The 15,376-nt window shown below is 41.5% G+C and overlaps 1 protein-coding gene across 2 annotated transcripts; it reads right to left on the bottom strand.

Moving 5' to 3' along the window:
* Positions 1–5,643: 5,643 nt before the first annotated feature.
* On the bottom strand, positions 5,644–14,451 carry stc1 (stanniocalcin 1). Of its 2 annotated transcripts, none has more exons than XM_037096937.1 (4): positions 14,098–14,451; positions 12,182–12,321; positions 11,817–12,028; positions 5,644–10,690 (listed from the first exon to the last, which is right to left on the bottom strand). In XM_037096937.1, the coding sequence occupies exons 1-4, from the start codon at positions 14,276–14,278 to the stop codon at positions 10,390–10,392; spliced, it is 834 nt and encodes a 277-aa protein (XP_036952832.1). In that variant the 5' UTR covers positions 14,279–14,451; the 3' UTR covers positions 5,644–10,389. The 2 variants fall into 2 exon arrangements, with proteins under 2 accessions (XP_036952832.1, XP_036952831.1); XM_037096936.1 differs by having other exon boundaries at positions 12,182–12,324; positions 14,098–14,450.
* Positions 14,452–15,376: the final 925 nt, after the last annotated feature.

Raw genomic sequence — 15,376 nt, 5'->3', positions numbered from 1 at the left:
TTTGGACCGCCTGGAGATGGAGGTTTTCGGGCCCAGCGCAGGGGAGGCAGAGGAGCTGCACCGGAACTGCACCGGAGTGAGTACCAGAACTAGAGAAAGGCGAGCAGTGAAACTGGGCTCAACAGCCAATCAGTTGACACGAGCACAGCTTATGAGACTGACAGAGGCCAGTTTGATACAGAAAACCAAACCAAGATTGTTGATCTGGGAATGAGACACAGCGGGACCAGGTGGGGACTGGAAAGGCAGGAAGTGGCAGAGGAGCAGGAGCAGGAGGGAAGCTCTGCACCAGTCAGGCCTGACTCTGTTACTATATGTATCTCTGCAACACAAGACATGGATGTCTTTGACATAACTTCTTCACAATCTATTGTTTTTTTTAAACTAAAATTCTCACATGTTGCATCTTGAATCATTCTTGCCAAGTCACACAGACTGCGATGTGCTTCCATCAGCTGTCGAGCTCCTCTGATGCATCTGACCAGAGCACGGTCAACCAAACCTTGTCATGAAGCATTTCCTGCTCTTCAACACGCTCTTATCATTTGTATTTCTGCATGTTGAAAGGCTGTGATGGAGTATTTGAAGATATTTTGTCAGTAATTACTTCAGTAATTCATGAACCCTGACAGACGTATTCATTAGAGAATGGGCTCCTGCGTTTGTTACAGCAACATTCCACCTGCGTGTCAGGTTACAGTGACATTATTGCCTTGTTTATTCTTGACTACCTTGGGCACCCTGGAAGAATAATGGAACCATTAATATGACTTAAACATTATGTTTCAAAATGCTGAATGTCATTTATTATCAAGCCTTACATATCTTTGTATTATCTGTGTGTATGCTGGACTAACGTCTGCAGTAGCAAAAGTTGCTTGTTGTTTTAAACAATGTTTTTTCATTTGTTTCTCAGTGAACAAAATGATGGATTTGGAGATGCAACAGAAGCTTCCTGAGAAAATATAGGCAACATTCACTGTGAAATATCTGAAATGAGCATGATAGTTTGCTGCATCGCAATGCAACCTTTTGCCAGAGTGTGGAGTGTTTATGGGGTTTGTTCTGTCACATAGAATCAAAAATGGGAAGCTGAACTTGTGTCATGCAGGTGTTGTAACTAGTTTCAGCCACTAGATGTCTCTGCCACACTGTATTCATTCCAGGGGCTTATGAATTTATCCACACTTCATGATTAATATCATTGATTTTTTTTGTCATTCTGCGTCCTGCAGAGTGCTGTTGAGTTTGCACTTTATGTTCAGTATGCATATTTGTGGGTGGGCAGATGTTGTTCTCTTAAAATCTTTAAAACTGGGAGCTTCTTTTCATACACAAACACAAAATCAAAGCAGATACAGATGACATAAATGTCATCTCATGTCATCTTCATCTCATCTTGTCGATTGTACCTGTGCGATCCTTCATGCGTGTTTCTCATCTATGGGCCAGTCTTTTTCCACCGGTTCCTTGAAGTCTTCCTCCACATCTAACAGAAATTCATAGTTCAAGTAAGACAAGTGGCACTAAGGAAAGCTATGACTTATCTCTGCTAAGCGTTATGCGGAACATGCCTATCTGTTCGACTGTTCAGCTGGAGAGCTCTTAAAATAGTCAGGTGCTGCAAGAGAAAGCATGATTTGAGCGCTTTCAAGAGCATTTCAGCCACTCCAGTGAAGTGACTGAATATGATGCTCAATTGGCTCCATCAGTTTGATTGGCTAAGGCAGTAGTTAGGTGCACAAATAGCATAGTGGTGTAAAACGGATGGGGACAAATTGCACTGAACCTATCACTTACTATCCTTCTATCTTGCTGTACTATCTGAGCAACTGTGCAGCGAGAGTAAATGTTTAGTTTAATGTATTCAGCATATCCTGAACCAAAAACTGCATTGCATTTTGATTCCAAAGACAAATCCAGAGATGCTTTGGCAGCGATGGAAAATGCTCTGTTTCATCTCTTTCCCCTGCCACTCCAGCGCTTTCTTCAGTAAAATTTGATCTAATTTTCTTTCCCGTCCTTGGGTATTTCCCCACAGAAATGAAGTGATAGTGATTGCTGGGTAAGATTGGAGTGGATCTAATCTTCCACTGCTCTCAGTCATACTCCATTTCACTGCACATCTAATTTGTCACACTGCTGATGAATATGCCACAAGTTTCATGGGAAAGAGAAGGACATAATGAATATAAAACACACTGGGAGAGGGGAGAGGCAATCGCCGTACCGCACTAACCACAGTGCATTGTTCATTTGTCCCATCAAATTGCTGACACTATGCATGCGCTATGGACACATTGCTTTCCTCCCTCAGAATTTACCAAGAGGTTAAAACAATGACAAACAATGGCAGTTTGTTGCTTGCCTGCAGCTTGAAGGCAAAAGCTCCAGGGCCCTTTATGATCACTGGCTACAGGGTGCATGCATTTACCGCTCATATTTCAGAGACACTGTGAGCCTTGCAGATGGATGTATTTTTGAAATGCATGTGCAGAAGGTTTGTGTTCGGAGGCATAAGGTACCATCACGTTTCATCTGATTGCTCACATGGAGCACGGTTTCATTACCGGCGTTAGAAAGCATTAACATCGAATTAAAAACACACAAGCAGATGGTATGAATTGCATCTGCATAATTACATTCAAATTCGGTCATTATTCATTATTACTCCGGTTGCGATTGTCAGGGCGGTGATACACTCGGCAGCAGTCCAAGCAACAGGCAACAAAGTGAATAGACAGGGTCAAAAATCTGTTCAAATGTTTCCTGGCAACAAGATGTTTCTGTGTGTTGAAAGCAGTAATTCCATCCCATTTGCTTTTAAAAGTTGCCCACTACATAGCTGCTGATGTAACTGGGCAAAAAGCCTCAGCCAGAGACGGATCTTCAAACTGACCATATGGAAACATTCAGCAGCGTTTTGTTCTGTCCGTCATGCTTGTGCTAAATTCATTGATGAGCGGAGAGTGAATGTCTCTTTAAAGGAGGAGATGATAGAATCTGTGTGCAGAGCTGCTGCATCACCTATCCATGAGACTGGAGAGCTGCTGATGAGAAAGCCCTTCAGGACTCTTCTCTAAATAGGCATGAAATTATATCTCCCTCTGACTGAGATTAGCGTCCACGGAGCCTCTTGCGTTCTGCCCCCTCTTTTCCTCAGGCTCTCCAAGCAAACAGGCACTTTGCAGTTTCAGCTCGTTTTGTGCTCAAGTTTAAGAAAGTTCATTTTCATCAGGAGGTGCTCTCAGTGCCCTTCATCTTCCTTCATGGGTCCCGCAGGATTTGTCACATACTAAAGGGATGTGGTAAACCATAGCAATGTTAATGTGCTTATGATTTGTGTTTGGTGGAGCGGCTACTTTATCACTCAGAGGGAGGAATCTAATTCACTGTTTCAGGGTTTTCAGGGTACACAACAGATCGTGCAGAACTTTCTTTTACCAACTTAAGCTCAATGAGACGGATACATAAACACATCCTCAGCGGCAGCTTGATTGCAGATTTGAATCCACATGTGGCTCAAGTTGGACTAAAGTCATGTCTTAGTCTGAGGTGGAGAAAAGAAGAAGCAGATCTTAAAGTCCCTGTACTGTATAGCATAGGGGATAACAGGGGATGAACCGAGATGCATGTGCAAAGTGAAAGGGGTCGCTCAGAGTGAACCCACAGAGAGTTATCAGCTATCCAACAGTTCCCTTCAGCTCTGCCTTGTGGCTTCTTTCAGCTCATTGTTTTGGTTTTCTGGTTTGTTACCAGTGCCCATTACCTGGCATGCAATATACAGCAGACAGGCAAAATTGGCAACTAACCCGCAAACGTACAGACAGATATATTTCTCGGTAGTTGGTGGGGACCAAAAGCAGAGCTTAAAGGAGAGTGAATGTTGGACTTCAACTTGTGAGACAACCAGAAAAAAGAATGAAAAAATGCAGGCTTATCCATATGTGTTGGATGTATTCCTCATCAGAACAACGACCATATAGGTTTACTGAATGCAGCTTATTAAGCTCAAGACCCACGTTGACGTTTCTCAGTTCTCAGTTAGGACAGCTGCAAAGGAGGAAGTCAGGAGAAGTATGTGAAGAGAACAAGAGGACTTTCAGGAGACCAGTGTTCATGTCCAGTGTCAAACCTAACCCAACCAAACAGAGACCGTTGTCAGTTTGTTTTGTGGATGGTTATATATGTTATTTTATGACTTACTGGCTACTGACCTGTCGGTGGTGTTGGTATGAGGATGTCTCGTGTCGAGACCTAGTTTCTGCTGCCCCCAAGTGGCCAGAGAATCAAAACCTGCAGGTGTAATATAACTGTGCCCTGGTTACTTTTACCTGCAGCCATACTAAAAGCTATGCTGCTGCAACATTCCCTAATGACTAAACCTCACCAACCTAAGGCAACCAATCCGAGGCAGAGAGGGGTGGGTCTTGGCTAGTGAACGCAGTGGGTTTCATGGAAATGCTGTTGCGATTGCTGATAATGCAAGCCTCACCCCAGCATAGACCTGAAGGCTACATTGTCCTACACAAGTGTCTCAACTGAAGATGCGGGGCACACTCGGAAAGTCTTTAGCTAAAATGTGCATCTAGATAGAAGCTGAGGCGCCAGATGGTTTGTTACACAGAATCATCTGGAAAGGTGGCACTGGAAACTGTCAAATCATACTTGGCATGTGATTGGATGATCTATATGTTTATCTCATGACTATCACACTGCAACCAGTCAGATCAATAGGGGAGCAGAGTCAGTTTTATGATTAACACTGCATGACCAAAGCCAGTCGGGAGAAGAGCTAAAACATCGCCAAAAAAACAACGCCTTTAGTGTCGTTTTTTTGCAAATGTAGCATGAAACATCTCCAGTTCTGATGTGACTGATGCTGTAGAACCATCAGTGCTAACCTCTCTCGGAACCGCCATCCCTGTTTTTAAATGATCAATCGCTTCTCTTGCTGGTTTTCACACCTAAATAACTCTATTAACCACCAGCGGTTCCTCATAGGACACTGACTGATAGAACCACTGCATAGAACATGCTTGATGTCAGGCAAGCTGGATTTGCTGGAGCACATTATCGCCTTTTTTTATTAACTGAGTAAATCCAACTTTCTTTCCAGCCTTCACTTGAGTTTCATATCAGGTTTGCGAGTTGAGGCTAAAAAAGATGTAGATGCAGCTTATTGAAAGCTGGTGTGAAAGTGTTTGGGATGGCAGCGACTTCATGACTGAGCCTGTTTCCATATTTCACGATGCCGAGGAAATCAGAAATGCTAACAACCCAGGATATTATCATGGTGTCATGGGTGACACATTTATTGTTGATTTTATGACGGGGAGTGAACGAAGGAATTGAAGAAAAATCCAGCAGAAATGTTGTAGAAAACAAACTCTCATCAACCATCTGTTGGTCGTGCAATACGACACTTTCACAAATGACTGTGAGTCGTTTTTATGTTTCTTGTGGTTTTTGAGGAGACAAACATGTTCATAAACATCTTTTAGGGGGTGTTGTATTTGAACCGCCAGTGTTGTATACAATGCCGATAGCGTCCATCCATTAAAAAAACCTTTCTGAAAATCTGTGAGTGGTGATGGATCCACATAAGTGAGAAAAGAACACCGCAACATATTTCATACCATATCTTGATAAATATTTTATTTCTGATCAGCAAAAGACACACAATTGATGCATTTGTATCTTTTATGACTTTTCAGTACAGAGGAAAAACCCAAACATATACACAGTATGGGTATATATGTATATGGGTATATTTTAAAGTGCAAGTGATTTACAAGGGTCAATCATGCGTTACATAGCATCAGAAACTTCAGTAATCTCCTTAAATTCTTGATAACTTTTTTCTTTAATCTGATAGTAAAATAACTGTCACTTATATATGAATACAAAATAAACTTTACAAGTCACTGAAGCTTTTTTGATTTTGTTTAAGCACGACATTTATCAATCTATTTCAAGTCTTGAGAGGAAAAGAGTACCATGAAGTGCCAGAAGTGAGGGAGTCTTTAGTCTCTAGTGTTGACAGGAGGAACAGTTTCACAAAACTCACCAGGGGTCAATTTAATAATGCTCCAGTACCACCTTAAGCACCCTATACTTGAATCAAAAACAGAAAGTAAGTGAACTCATACGTTTTCTCACTTTTGTTTGCCGTCATGGATCACCTAACCTGGGCATGTCCTCGTCGAAAAACAGACATTCAGTATACAGGTACATTCTCTGAAATTACCATTACATTTGACTTGGTGAGGAAACAGTCAATTTGCCCATGCCAAATATGTTTGACACAAGAAAATAAATATGAAGACATGGATAGACATTAAAATGTTTCGATGTAAATGTGGACTGATGCTGAGCTCAGTGTGTGTTGACAGATCAGAGCGGCCACAGTAGGGGGGCATCTGGACAGCATCATACGGGGAAGTAACAGTTTAGCAGCAGCTGTTGGGTTTTGGATTTACCAATGGACAATGAAGATACAGACATATGAAGAAGCCCTGACCCTTCAGGATACAAAATATTCAAACTGATGTCCATTCACTGGGAAAATAAAACATGTCTCAATTGCACATGTGCTGAATGTTTCAATGCCCTTTATAGTGGTTAAGATGCAAAGTGCATATTTAACATAAAATAATAAGCTTGGATATATTACAGTGTGACTCTAGCTCTTAACTTCCCAAGTGATTCCTTCAGAACTGCTGTCCTTTTTTCGAACCAAATGACACAAAAGAAATGATCATATATTCACAGAAACAAAAAGAAAACGTCAGTTTACAAAAACCACAGAAACAGAAAGCAATACAGAGGAACAATGCCTTCACACTGTGAGTGCAGTGTGAGAGCACACATGCTGCTGCTTTATTCACACAGCATCAGCTGGCACTGAATGAAATAAAGGTCAATTTCTGTGTTGCTGTGAATCCTTTGTATGTGAGATTATTGCATAGTTTGGAATTCTTAACATAGCTGTTAAATTGACACTGACATCTGTTTTTTTTTCTGGTCTGTGCTTCACTCGTATCAATATAGGACCATATATAAATTCACTCTATTTCAAACAGGACTGGGTTCAGCTCCTTTTATGAAACTATAATGGCAGTCAAAATCAGGCAAGCAGAAGCTTTTTGCTCAGTAATCCATCGTGATGCTGAGCCAAAAGTGCTTTATTGTTAACTGAAGCCAGCCCTGGTTCCAAGGTCAACGCTATATTACATTTGTAGTGCGCACAAACATATACAGAATCTAACTCACGCCACTGATTAACTCTTTGAACTGCCATCTATCTCCCGGGTACAGATAAAACAAACACCAGCATGAAGACTGTTCTCAGTGACTGTGGCTCTGCACTGATCTACTGATTCTGAATGATTGTCTCGATCTCCGAAGGCCATGCAACAAGCGGTCTTATCTGGAAAAAAATGTAGAGAAAAAATTTACTTTTTGTTACACTGATGTTCGTGCACAATGTCTCTTCCTAACAGCACACCAGCAGCCTTCTCACTTTGACTTGTGCTGCTTGTTTGTAGCTAAATCCTTGTGCAGTCTAGGCAGAAAATGCTTTATCCATAGTCAACCGAGTGTATGAAACTTCTGGACCTTAGACATTGTCTGAAAACATTGTCTGTCGAGTTTTGTGCCCCCCCCTTCAATTTCTTTGTCGTAACAAAGAAAGACACTGTGTGGTCTCTTCAACCTACTGAGTGCCTGCTGGGCCGGAGTACTGTCATCCTGGAAAACATCATTCCAGTAAATGCCCGGAAAACATATTTTCAACTACAAGCTATGAGTATGACTATTTTCTGATAAACTTTTAACAGTTGTGGATTTTTATCATGATAGTTCTCCTTCTATACTGTTGGGTCTGTGCACATCATGTACTTTCCAGCATCAATCAGGTTTTAAAACAATCGAATAAAAGCCAATCACGTATGAATACACATCAGTCACAAGACAAAACGTTTTTCTGACAATTAAATTTAAATTCATATGTGAAAAAACGCCAAACTTTCTTCACAGGTAAGATTACTTGATTAGGCCATGTTAATATTTCAGTTCACATGTGAAAATACCCAATTTGCATGTACAATTTGTGTTAAAATGTGGAATTCAAGAGGCAAACGAGCCCATCAAGCGATCTCATGTGCCGTGTTTTGTTTTCACAAGACAACCACACTAAAGCTTTGGGATTACAGGTCGGGTAAGTGTCAGTATTTGATGAGCTGGAAACAAGACTAACTATTTCACTAACATGACATGCAACAATATGTTATGGTTTGGAAAACGCATGTGAAGAAGCCCATTTTAAAATGACGAAATGTACCATTTTGGTTTCCACATATGAAAAAAAACTTTCACTTGCAGAAATGTGATTTCACATGTGACATATTTGTCTTATGAAATCACATCGGCATATGATAAAGTAGATTAACTGAGTTTGTGGGTGATACAATCATAAACTGTACTGCTGCTGATTTAGTTATCAATATCAAGTGTTGTGAGAAAATACTACATTTCCAGGGGCTTTAAAGAAAGCATGCATGTCACCTTTCCTATCTTTTTCCTGACTGTATATCAGAATCAACGAATATCGTATAAAACTTAAAAAATAACAGGGAAAGAAATGCAAGGAACAAGGATAATTGCTGAGATTAGCTACAATTAGAATCTATCTATATGTAGCCCCCTAAAGGTATTTGTATTCCAGCCTATGTGAAGAAAAGCACCAAAGACGAGGACAGAACCATCCAATAACCTCCCTACAAGGATCCTTGATGCTGGTGTCTGTTTTACTGTGATCATACCTGATCAGTGTTCTGTATTGTGCATGAACCCAGCACTGAATCATCTAGCAGCTACAATGACAACCTTTCGTTTAAACCAGAACGTGTGTCAAAATGAAGCTATCGTTTTGTTGTGGTCCCTTGTAACACCCATAAAGTGGATCACCTGACTTGAATGACCAACCTTGTTCCCCTATGGCCAGCACAGAGTCATGACATGGGTCCCATTCAGTCACCGGAGTGTCAGCTCACCTGTTTCTTTCTTTCTTTTTTTTTTTTTTTGGCATAGAGCTCATGTTCAAATAGGAGCCGTGACTGAACTGCTTGTTAAATCTGTAAACTAATTAAAACTACAATAATTCATTCAAATAAAAAAAAAAAAAAACATTAAATAATATAGTAGGAAAATAAATATCATTCCAACAAGGCTTTTTTTTTTTTAAATAGTCATTCTCTATCTCGACACTGGAAGCCGGCATGTATGTCACGTTATTCACCTCAGAGAATGATGATCATCAGTCCAAGATTGATGGCTGCTGTCAGTCTCATCGGTGAACGCGCTAATCAGCTACTGCACATACACTGCTGCTTCACGCTCCCTTAAGAACACGGACACAGATTCCACTAAACATGGTCCCACATATACTGCGGAGCTCAACAGTCATATGCATTACAAGTGTCTGGATACAAAAAAATGCAAAATGGACTTTTTTTTTCTGATGGTTAGACTTGGCCATGACCTGGACAATCCTTATGTGCAGGATGACGATTTGAAACGCGTGACCATCAGAAAGAAACAAAGAACATTTATAAGTGCTATAGCTATACACTATTTTGGTATCTCATGGATAGCATTCAGGGCAGTTTGTAGTTTTTTGGTCAGTTTAAGGTAACCTCTTAAAGGTTATCATGAAACCTCTGCAGACCTCCCTCCGTGTAAGCGCTCTCTTTTTTAGAGGGCTAGCTATGGCTGTCTCAGATAACTACAGTACATTTATCTGTTATATTAGTGTCAGAAAATAGATATGAAGCTCCACATCTCATGCTCACAATTTGACTGGTCTCATCGCTGAAAATATTAAATACATCTACCAATAATTCCCTATCAATAAACTACTGATATCTATTCATGAACAAATGTCTAGATTATGAGTCTTTTCTTTTTAAACTTGTGCTCTAGAGGCATGAACCACTATGGCTGTTTTTTTTTTTTTTTCGTTTTTTTTTCCTCTTTTTTTCGCGTGGCATCAAAAGACATCTTAAGGATTCATCTCTGTTGGAGGAGGTGAAGAGGAGTGAGCTGGACCGTGTTGCACAGATGCAACGAGCCACATGTTCAACACTAACTGTGAGCGGACAGTCGATGGAAAGGGGGGTTTCTCTCAAGCCTAAAGTGTAGGATATACAATATAACAACAATCAAACTCTGATATCAACTCTATGGGCGTTCCGGCATTCCCTAGAGGTGCATATTTCTGTAACTTCCAGTCTAGCGGAGGAATGTATTTTGTCACCCCTAGGGAATAGAGGAGCTTTAATGATGTTTTTGAGGAGTGTGTGGAGTTTTTCTGAATCTGAGTGGAAGTTAGGAGCTGTCACTGGCAGAGCGCTTTTTGCCAAAATGACTGGCAGAGTCTCTGTTTCGCAGATTAGGCTGGATCTTGTACATATGGGGACCCATGGACCAGCGCCAGCTCCCACGGCCCTCCACTCCAGTTGGGATGGCGGCAGCTGCAGCCACAGCAGTGGATGGGCAGGGCTTGTTCTGCAGCAGCTGAATAAGCATGGTCATCTCTGGGCCCAGCCGCGACACCATGCTGGTCCTAACGCGGTCCACCGTGTCCTCATCGCAGTCCATCAGGCTCTGTAGCAGCTTACCGTAAAACCTAGGAAAAACAAAGCATCACAGAATGTCTGCGTAAGACACTTTGGGCCAAATATTACCAATTTTTTATAGCATGGACACATTAAGAGAATGATTAATGAGCCACCAGCTATTTTGATAATCAATTATTCGTTTCAGTCATGTTTCAAGACAAAATGTGCTCCAGTGATGCATTTGCAGAGTCAGAGGTGCAATAATAAGTCGATCGAATTTAAATTAATCAGCAGATAGTTGATTCATTGTTTCAGTCAGTTATCAAGCATAAATGACACCGATACTAGAAAATGTGCTCCCATGATGCACTTAATCTCTCATCTTGCATCTTTCTGATACCTGTCTCTACTAAATAATATTAGAATTGATCTGCAACTCTTGGTCAATTGTTCAATTTGTCGGCTGAAAATGAATCAGTTGACTAAAATCAATGAACCGTTTTTTTGTCATTTTTTTTTTAAACTGAGTGTTTTATATCAAACATTTACTGTTACATTTGCTGTTGATCAGAACAAAAGCAGCAACATTAGTCCCAATTATTGGACATTTTATACACTAAACGATTTATCAATAATGAAAACAATCGTTAGTTGCAGCCCTAGCCTAAAGACATTCCTCTTGTGTCCTCTAACAGTTCCAAATCCTCACAGATATGTCTACATATCCGCACACGTGCTCTGACGTCGGCTGTCATCCATATGGGAGAGACCGTACAAAGCCTCGTGTTCCACCCTCCTAGCCCTTTTGTATCCACTCCCAAACTGCAGTCCTTCAGGTATTACAACAACAATGGGAACGAAAACATGCAAACTTGATATGCCTGTTTCATTTTCTTTTCATTGTACGAAAGAATTTATGAAGCAGATGGTAACCAAAACATGGAAATCAATACAAATGTATGCATGCTGCAGAAATCAGGGTCGAGCGAAACGTGCCAGGCATACATTTATCATTTTTGAGAATGATTTAAAGATGTCTGGCAGTCTCCTTCACTTATTTGACCTTAAATGGAGAAATAAACCCTGTATTGAGAGGCCTGTTGACCGTCACAAGCTTCACATTCTAAGATGACATACCGTGCATCACCTCGATCATACTGTTTTCATAGTACTTGTAAAACATATTCAGCTCACCTATTCGGGAAGTGACTTGGTAGCTGTGCCACTTCACCAATAGCATCTGGATTCGATCGGGCCACAGTGCAGATATCCAGCTTGCTGTAGCACTCCTCTTGGACTTCAGATATCATTCTTTGGAAGGTGGAGCAGCGGCGGATGGTGGGGAATGCCTTGGAGGTGATGCCATTGGCAATGCACTTAAGGCTCTCTTTCACAAACGCTTTACCCTGTAAAAAAACAAAAAAAAAACAGCAGTGATTCTCACATTCTTGCCCTGACTGTTACACCCATGTAATCCTACACAACTCATGTGCACGCAGAAAACAGAGAGAAACTGTATGTACGTATGTAGTGTTGGTGGTATGAGTTCAAGTGTGTACCTGAGTGTCAAATTTAGCAGCACTGTATAGGAAGGACTTGCAGATGTCATGCATGCCATCTGTGTCACAAGTTGAGTTTTCCAGGCAGGCGAAGGCTCCGCAGCCAACTTGGAGGGCACTGTTGAGACAGCGTGCCACATCTGCTGTGGGCACAGAGAATGGACCATCAGCAGGGGAGCCAACAGTGGGTTCACTGGGAATCACTGCACACTCAATGAGCTCATTACACAAGGGTTGCCAGGGTTGCAGCGCAAAAATGCGGCGGACAAAAGAGAATTTTCATACTTTGGTGATTCACAAAAGACGTACAGTCACTTGGGGCAAATAGTGACTTGACTGGAGATTGGACACCTTACAACTCGGAGAGGCTCAGACACTATTTGGCACAAGTGCACTTTTCTCTTGGCAGCGGCCTATATTCCACTGTTTGGTTCTTTTCAGCAGGGCTTGGATGAACAGCACCAGAAATACCAAAGAGTTTCCTGAAAATTGTTGGCGTGCCTGTCGAAACACACAAACATACACTTGTACCGCTGGCACACGCGCACTCACACACATGCACGCTGCCGCAAGACTCTGCCTTCATTTTTTTTTTTTTTTTTTACAGGAGCTGCAATTGTCAAGCTGAATTAGAGGACCAGTTTAATGTCCTTGACGATTAACTAAGCACAGGTCACAGTCCAGTGAAACTGATGTGTAACGAACTACATGCTCAGAAAATGCTGTCATGTTCATTCCAGGAGCATCACATGACTGGAATAGTTATTAGGCTGATTAACCCACAACTACCCCTGATCCCCATCTACTTAAAACAGCTACCCTTCATCATCGGTCAGTCCATTTCCAAAAACTGATGTCAGCCATCAGAAGCACAGCTCTAAGTCCTTGCGACCGACTTGAAATGTTACACCGAGGCAGAGCTTTAAAACCTAATCTGTAAATCAGTGTATCCAGATAGTTGGCTTCCCTTCGTCTTCATCCAAGAATCCACTGCGATGGCAAGCAGCCTGACTCAAATCCTTTGTAATAACCATTAAGAAATGTCACCGCGGAGACTAAGCCTACTTGGCAGCCTTCAAATCTGGGGCCCCATGTTGACCTGCACAGTCAGATAAAGTCAGCCTGCCACCGGGGACCAGAGATTGGTCTCAAAATACAGCGAGTGAGCTGCAAATCTTATGATGATGAAGCAATTCCTGCAGAAGCGAATCAGAATCCCTGTTACCCACTGCCTTTTATCACTGGGCTGTACCTTTGTGTGTGTTAGAGAGGAAAAGTCCACATTTGAATGAAGGCATGCAGATTTGTATGCTTTGCAGCGTCATTTCTGGATGGGATTTTTGATGGATACAATAAATCACAACTAATAGATTTGCATGTATTTGTTCAAAAAAGGCACAGCCCCAGTGACAAACAGTGACAGGAGCTTTTACTGAGGCACACTGACATGGGAACATAATGGTGTAGCCTACTTCTTTTTTTTCTCTCTCTGCACATTAAGGCTACACAGGAAGCTTTATGATTAATGCTCTGAAAAAAAACCAAACAAAAAATCCTTAAGTTCACTATAATGCAGCAGGCAAAAAGCCGCGAGAAAGAGACTCAGATCAGCATGACACAGCCTGCACTCTCAGGTGTCAGCACCAAGCTCCATGCTCATCTGTTGCCGGCAGGACACCGGCAAAAACCACAGCGTTAATCCCGCAGCCTTCTCCGTGAATCAACGCGCTCGTTCAGACAGAAAAAGGCTGCATAGGCCAAGGAAAAAAAATATAAGGGGAAAAAAAGCCTCCTCATAGTAATCGAGCAAAGGTAAAGGCTGAGCATTGTGGAAATGGTGTGTAAAAAAAAAAAAAAAAAAAAAAAAGCAAGCAGTGCACTCTGAGATATGCAGATGGAGGCAGCGTGTTACTTACAAGGGCTATTGGCAGAAAAGCGTGTTCTCCTGGGCGAATAAGACTCGTTTTGATCCAGTTCATATGCAGATGCGTTCAGCACCATCAGGAGAAAAAGTCCGGTCCTCAAAGGCATCGTCCTCTCAACACAGATTCTACAACTAAATGTAGAGAGGCGCCTCCTGCTTTGTGTGTAATTCATAAGAATGAAACGCTCCAACAAAAAAAAAAAAAAAGAAAAAAAAAAAAAAAAGAAGCTTCTGCAGCGCCGGGAACAGAACAAATGGAGGCTATCACAAGTCAGCTGCCTGCCCAGTTTCTTTACATTGGACTCCTCACTATCCTTTTGACTTGCATGACAGATAGAACCGATGTCAAGTCTGCATGGGTTTATATGGGAGCGCTGAACATTACGAGTGCTGCGTTTGGACCAATCAGAGCGCAGGATTCGAGACCGTGGTCCTGGTCTCTCCACTACTAATTGATAAAATCATTTAACAGTGGCCAAAAGCTCTGCATGGAGTATATGGGGATCATTTCTTACAAAGACAAGAACGAGAGGATGAATATAATTTTTATTTCGTTGGTGACACTTTGATTGTAATAAATTGTCTTGTGCTAAAAATGATTTAAATGGCAAGGAGTTGCACATTTTCTTTTTCTGACTGCCCATATGGTGTGCTGCAATCCCTAAAGTATGTGCAGACATACATTTAATGAACTTTACATTGACAGCAGGTAAGGGACTTTAGCTAAATGATGTGTTGCCTTAATGGAGGTGAATGAATGAGTTTTGTGGAGTGTGTGGAAGAGTTTTTTGTTTTTTTAAAGGTGCAGTATGTGAGAACGTTAGCTTAGAATACCTCAAATTATCAACAGAATGTGAAGAAAAAACAATAGTAATGTTATGTCAAAGACATTGTTTCATACAGATATCTACTGAGGTTAGCATACTAACCAGCTAGCCCCAGGCACGGAAACCTTTCTCCTAGCTTTCCCCTAAAGTTCCTGTACTAATGGTGTAAACACCAGCTCCCTGGCTAGCTGCATGGCTAACTGAGCCAACAAGCTAACAGTAGCCACAGTCATAAAGAGGATGCATTTAACTGCAGTTAGCTAATCTGTTGACTTGCTGCCCTTCTCTGCTTATTCAACAGGTGGCCAAATTCTCACATGTTGCACCTTTGAATATGTGATTTCAGCCATGTCTTCTTCCCTTGTCAAAGTGCTCCAGTGTAACAGAATTAGTACATATGAATATGTTACACAAAGTTTGTCTATAAAATGCTGGCAGGTACTG

This window comes from Acanthopagrus latus, chromosome 5 (genome assembly GCF_904848185.1).
Source record: "Acanthopagrus latus isolate v.2019 chromosome 5, fAcaLat1.1, whole genome shotgun sequence".
Lineage (NCBI taxonomy): Eukaryota > Metazoa > Chordata > Actinopteri > Spariformes > Sparidae > Acanthopagrus > Acanthopagrus latus.
The sequence above is the reverse complement of the archived record's forward strand: the minus strand, read 5'-3'. Positions and strand labels throughout refer to the sequence as shown.

Excerpts from the sequence above, each read along its gene's own strand:
- stc1 (XM_037096936.1), bottom strand. The coding sequence starts at position 14,278 with ATGAATTACACACAAAGCAGGAGGCGCCTCTCTACATTTAGTTGTAGA. Across the intron at positions 12,029-12,181 it reads CTGCTAAATTTGACACTCAG|GGTAAAGCGTTTGTGAAAGA; the intron begins GTACACACTTGA and ends GTTTTTTTACAG. Across the intron at positions 10,691-11,816 it reads CCAAGTCACTTCCCGAATAG|GTTTTACGGTAAGCTGCTAC; the intron begins GTGAGCTGAATA and ends TGTTTTTCCTAG.